We start from the raw sequence: 7,037 nt of genomic DNA, 5'->3' as shown, positions 1-7,037 counted from the left end.
ATGTTCTCTCAGCCTGTTTATTGATTTCTCCAGCTCAAAAACAGTTACTTGTTTAAAAGGATTATGTATTATTGATAGAGATGTAAGTGAGTGTAGGGCCCATCAGGGACCCAGAATAATAGTTTACCAAGCCTCACCTCCGTACATCATCATTCCATACATTAATATACAATGCTACAACTAAAAATCCTGTTTAAGTAAATGTTGTTTATAATATTTATATGACAATTGTTCCTGGATATTGATTATTATAAGCATGTCTAAAGTTGGCAGAAATGTTAATAGCAATCGGATGGACCTGTTATATGTCTCTATGTGACTAGATAGAAGGGCTATTATATGTGGGTATCGATCCTATGTGTATTAACATTCCTGGTCCGAGGACGATGCAATTTTATCGTTTACAGTTGTAATTTTCTAAATTGTTTATGTTCATCTCTTTCTCCTGGTGTGGTGAAGACTTGTGGAGACTTTGTCAGAATGGAACAGACAAGTAGTCACCATGTATGGGTTAGAGTCATCAATATCTAGTGTATATAATCCTGTACCCTGGTACATTCATAATACCATGCTAACACCACTCCACACACTACTCTACATACCAATCCACCTACCACTCCACATACCACTCCACATACCACTCTACACACCACTCTATACACCACTCCACATACCACTCTATACACCACTCCACACACTACTCTACATACCAATCCGCATACCACTCCACATACCACTCTACACACCACTCCACATACCACTCTATACACCACTCCACATAGCACGCTACACACCACTCGACACACCACGCCACAGACCACGCCGCACACCAGGCGACCAACCACGCGACACACCACGCCACACACCACGCGACACACCACGCCACAGACCACGCCACAAACCACGCGACAAACCACGCGACACACCACGCCACAGACCACGCGACACAGCACGCCACAGACCACGCCACACACCACGCCACAAACCACGCGACAAACCACGCGACACACCACGCCACAGACCACGCGACACAGCACGCCACAGACCACGCGACACACCATCGCCACAGACCACGCGACACAGCACGCCACAGACCACGCCACAGACCACGCCACAGACCACGCGACACAGCACGCCACAGACCACGCGACACACCACGCCACACACCACGCGACACAGCACGCCACAGACCACGCGACACAGCACGCCACAGACCACGCGACACACCACGCACACACCACGCCACAGACCACGCGACACACCACGCCACACACCACGCGACACACCACGCGACACAGCACGCCACAGACCACTCTACACACCACTCCACATACCACTCTACACACCACTCCACATACCACTCTACACATCACTCCACATACCACTCTACACACCACTCCACACACCACTCTACACACCACTCTACACACCACTCTACACACCACTCTACATACCACTCTACACACCACTCCACACACCACTCTACACACCACTCCACACACTACTCCTCATACCACTCCACTTACCACTCCACATACCATTCCACATACCATTCCACATACCATTCCACATACCACTCCACACAATATTTTTGTATAGGGTAGTGTTGTATCATTTCTCTACCTATTTTTATACAGTATATGATATATAAGATGTGGTCCTTTCAGTGCCTTTGAAAAGGTATTCTAATAAAATAATAATGTGCTTGAATAGACTTAAAGTAGAATGGTTTGTGTAATGAAGCAGTGTTATTTGTTAGACCAAACATTTCATAACAAAGCAGTGTTATTTGTTAGACCAAACATTTCATAACAAATTATCCAGGAAAATGTCTTGTTTACATCAGTTCTAGAAGAAGAGCCAAAACATTGGCACTCAGACTTTTGTGTTTACTGATACATAACATATGGCTGTATCTACTTTTCTACATCAAGTACAGTCTTCATCTATTCCCTGTCTTTAATGGTCACCTCTATATACCCGTGTATAATGGTCACCTCTATATACCTGTGTATAATGGTCACCTCTATATACCTGTGTATAATGGTCAACTTATATACCTTTGTATAATGGTCACCTCTATACCTGTGTATAATGGTCACCTCTATATACCTGTGTATAATGGTCATCTCTATATACCTGTGTATAATGGTCACCTCTATATACCTGTGTATAATGGCCATCTCTATATACCTGTGTATAATGGTCACCTCTATATACCTGTGTATAATGGTCATCTCTATATACCTGTGTATAATGGTCACCTCTATATACCTGTGTATAACGGTCACCTCTATATACCTGTGTATAATGGTCACCTCTATATACCTGTGTATAATGGTCACTTTTATACCTGTGTATAATGGTCACCTCTATACCTGTGTATAATGGTCACCTCTATATACCTGTGTATAATGGTCACCTCTATATACCTGTGTACAATGGCCATCTCTATATACCTGTGTATAATGGTCACCTCTATATACCTGTGTATAATGGTCACCTCTATACCTGTGTATAATGGTTACCTATATACCATTCTAGTAAGAGTGCCTCTCTAGGTAAGTCAACCTTGTGTGATGAATACCTGTCATAACAGTCTATATGCAATTTTTCTGATCAGGAATATTTGGGGCAGATAATTGTTGCTCAATGGATAGTATCTATTTTCTAAAACTCAGTCTCCTGAAAAGTTGCTTCAGAATGGGTCAGTTTTCTTTTCCAAAACAAGACAACACTTCCTCAGTCTCATTCCAAATAAATTGGCAGAAAAAGCATTGTAGTTTATTGAAACATGTTTACTTTCAAATACCTGTCTACAGAAGCCACCTCCATATAAAGAACTCTTGTGTTAACATTAACAAATGTGATAACTTAAAAGTTTCACTTGTGTAACAGTCACCTTTGATTAAAAATCTGTAATGTCAATGGAATTCCACTAAATTCTTCTGAAGAATGAGAATGACAGAAACATGAAAGACCGATTAAAGTATTATACAAATTTTCTGTTGATGCCAGATTCTTTGTGAATGAAATTCTTGGCATTTCACCAGAGTCAGAAAGATACGGTACCAGGTGTTTGAAAAAGATAGAAAATCTTATCTTGTATCAAAAGCTTTTTACTTTTCTGTATAAAAATTTTGTTTTAATGATTTTACCTACATGATGTCACAAAAGAAGTTAAGGTCTGGATTAAGAGGGAGAAAATCTTATTGTGTTTTGTATGATGGAAGCAAAGGCACCAGAAAAGGGATTGACTGTAAAAGGAATAAATGAGATGCTGTCTGTATACAAACTAAAGAAAACGGAAATAGATAAGAGTACAAAAATCTTGGGCGTCTTGGGAAAACGAACAATGGGTAGAAAAACAAGACTTATTTTGGTGTCTTCTGGTAACCCAGCAGACAAATTAAAGATGATTAGAAATATTAAACAACTGAACAACAAGAAGAAATTTAAATTGGTAAAAATAACTTATCTAACAATGAAAGAAGAAAGCCGAATCAAAATTACAAAAGGAAATAACAAAACGAATCAAAGCAGAGGAAAGTATAGATTCTGTTCACCCAGTTTAAGGTCCTACATGGAGAGGACAGTTATATGTATAGATTCTGTTCACCCAGTTTAAGGTCCTCCATAGAGAGGACAGTTATATGTATGTCATGACATTCAAGGAAACTGGTCAACTCTAAATTCTCTGTGTTTGAATTGCCCGAAGTTGTGCGATGCATTACATTAGAGGATGATCATTTTTGTGTTTATATATTGGACTATCCTACTTACCAACAAAAGCTTGGTAGAAACGTCACAACTTTGTCTTGTTATTTTTTTTTTTAATTTATAACTTATGAAGGCCTGTATACAGTAGAAAAGTGGTGGGACACTCCACCTTAACAGGACAATAACTTATGAAGGCCTGTATACAATAGAAAAGTGCTGGGACACTCTACCTTAACAGGAAAATAACTTATGAAGGTCTGTATACAATAGAAAAGTGGTGGGACACTCCACCTTAACAGGACAATAACTTATGAAGGTCTGTATACAGTAGAAAAGTGTTGGGACACTCGACCTTAACAGGACAATAACTTATGAAGGCCTGTATACAGTAGAAAAGTGGTGGGACACTCTACCTTAACAGGACAATAACTTATGAAGGCCTGTATACAGTAGAAAAGTGGTGGGACACTCTACCTTAACAGGACAATAATTTATGAAGGCCTGTATACAATAGAAAAGTGGTGGGCCACTCTACCTTAACAGGACAATAACTTATGAAGGCCTGTATACAGTAGAAAAGTGGTGGGCCACTCTACCTTAACAGGACAATAACTTATGAAGGCCTGTATACAGTAGAAAAGTGGTGGGGCACTCTACCTTAACAGGAAAATAACTTATGAAGGCCTGTATACAATAGAAAAGTGGTGGGATACTCTACCTTAACAGGACAATAACTTATGAAGGCCTGTATACAATAGAAAAGTGGTGGGCCACTCCACCTTAACAGGAAAATAACTTATGAATTCTGTATACAGTAGAAAAGTGGTAGGACACTCTATCTTAAAGGGAAAATATCTAAATGTGGTTGGATGCTGTACATAAACTGTGCCTTGTGTCCTATAATACAGTGATGAGATGCGATCTTGGTAGTGTAGTGTGCCATTTGTCGGGAGATTACAGCGATCAGATATACAAATCGCTTCTTCACTCACTGTAATTGTTTCTCAGAAGTGTGAAGTGTTTTCTGAGCTGGAGTTAAGATATGGCTATATTTTGGATAACTTCCTAGTTGATTGTAGGTTTACCTGCTCAGACACATTTCTGTAATACCTATTACATACCTAACACCTTCTCTGTCAAATACTCCTTAGGGAAAGATACATGTGAAATCTAGACCCACCACTCCCTGATCAAACTTCAACCTAGAGACGTTCATGTGTTTTGGTACTTAGGTACTTGTATTTATACCACATTCCATTGTTCTCAGTGTAATGATACTGTATACTGACCCATAGTGTCCAATCTACCAGTTAGTTATGTGTCTTCTACTGGAATGTATCTGAATTGTGTTCACAAACAATTTTATTGTGAAAAACAATATGAAAATGAGTGTAAAATCCTTGAATGCATTTCTTTGCATATTTATCTGTTGTTGCAATACTTGATGAAATGTATCACCCCTGCAGCCCTGACTATCTGCTTATATATAAAAGAAAGGCTTATCATGAAACTGTCATGCCTGATCCATAATATTCTTCTTTTATGACAACTGATGCATGCTGGGATAGATAGCACTCTATGATGGATATTCAGTGCATGTAATTTAATCTTTTCCCATTGTTCTAGACTATTCTTAATAAACAGATAAAAGCCTTCAAATAAGTCGTGGATTTAGTTCTGTTACTGACATGATTTTAGATGCAATCTGAGAAAGCCATTCAAATTTGATCCAAAATTTTTACCAATTTGGCATGGTCTGTGTATGCTAGAATCTGTGATGCCAGAAGTTTGGACTATGTTTAGACTCTACTTTCTAATACCAGCTGCACTCTTTCTACTTTGTCTGCTGTGTTTGGCATGGATTATAATTGGTCAATGAGAATGAGTCATACTGGATATTGATGGTTACCAGTCCTAGATGGTGGGCGGCTCAACAACTTTGGATATGAGTGTCCCTAGGTAATCCTGGCTGGTGATGGACAGCTTGTGTTTGATAAACCTTACTGTCATGACACGGTGTATATAAGGAGTTATGGCCCTTGTTTATCGTTTATCATGTTGTCCATGGCTACAATTTACAGATTTTGTCTGTGATTACTCCTGAAAATAATGAAATATGACATAAACTGAAATTGGGTTTCATATCCTATCACAAAAATTAAGGCCCTTTTTAATTTGATTTGAGGTTAGTAATTGCTATCAATATTTTGCCTTGTTTATAGTGATGCAGATACTTGTGATTATAAAATTGTATGGTGTTTTATTTTGAAAGATTTTAAAATCTGGCAGACTTCCTAAATTTGTTACACATCTGAATATCGTCATTAAAACTTCTTCTCTGTTTTACAAGGAACATTATTAAACCTTTAAAGATATAACAGTTGGCTAGCTGTTTATAGGTGTGAAGTGTTTGATAATTGGCCAAGTACTTTCACAATAATCACTGTATTCTGATTTGATAATTGGCTTAGTATTGTCAAAATCATCACTTAATTCTTTCAGAATCAGCATTTATTTGACTAAGAATAACTTCACATTTTTCAGTCAGGAAAATTGTGAACATGTAAAAACAGTTTTGATCAACTGTTTACTAAGCTGTTTTCCCTCAGTAATTTATCTTTTCTGTTCTTGATGATATTTTTGGGCCGCTGATTCTATGGAAATAGTTTCGAAAATTAATGGTATTTTGAACTGCAGTTTAAATGGCTGAATGTTGTCATGCTATGATGTCTGCTCACCCAACCACATTTATTGGCATGACTAAAATATTTTTCCAGGCTGCAATAGCCAGATGATGTTTGATAATGTCTTTCTTAACAAAGAACATCCTTCACGTCTGCATCTTCGTTGACGTTTTACACTTCAGAAACCTTAGAAACAAAATCCATCTTTTTGGAAGAGGACATCGTGAGAATAGAGATTAATTTGATGTATTGCCCGATGAGCACACTACCAGTCAAATCCTATCCCTTTTAATTATATCACGGAAGCTGGAAACACTTTTTTAAAGACAAAAACCGCTTGATTGATGGCTATGAACCGTTAAAATGTTTCCTACATTCGCGAGAAACATTTTGAACTTGTACTAGTATTGGCTAGTTGAGTCGACTAGTTATTGATGTTCGACTGGTTGAACAAATCATTTCCTGAATAAATCCAAACTCTTGGTGTTTCTTCTTGATTTCCTATATAATCATGGTTTTTGCTAAATTTTGCTTTAAGCTTTAAAATTGGCATTGTTATTGCATGATGGAATTACATATTTCAAATTTTCAGTGAAATTAAGATTTCAAATTTTCAGTTTAAATGAAAATCAT

At 38.0% G+C, this 7,037-nt stretch overlaps 1 protein-coding gene across 1 annotated transcript; it reads left to right on the top strand.

The window, feature by feature from the left end:
* Positions 1-568: 568 nt before the first annotated feature.
* On the top strand, positions 569-1,651 carry LOC117326428 (uncharacterized protein SPEM3-like). The gene has a single exon (XM_033883177.1). It carries the CDS (start codon positions 569-571, stop codon positions 1,649-1,651), a length of 1,083 nt encoding a protein of 360 aa, XP_033739068.1.
* The last annotated feature ends 5,386 nt before the right edge of the window (positions 1,652-7,037 follow it).

The sequence above is a fragment of the Pecten maximus genome, chromosome 4 (assembly GCF_902652985.1).
Source record: "Pecten maximus chromosome 4, xPecMax1.1, whole genome shotgun sequence".
NCBI classification, from domain to species: Eukaryota; Metazoa; Mollusca; class Bivalvia; order Pectinida; family Pectinidae; genus Pecten; species Pecten maximus.
The sequence above is the reverse complement of the archived record's forward strand: the minus strand, read 5'-3'. Positions and strand labels throughout refer to the sequence as shown.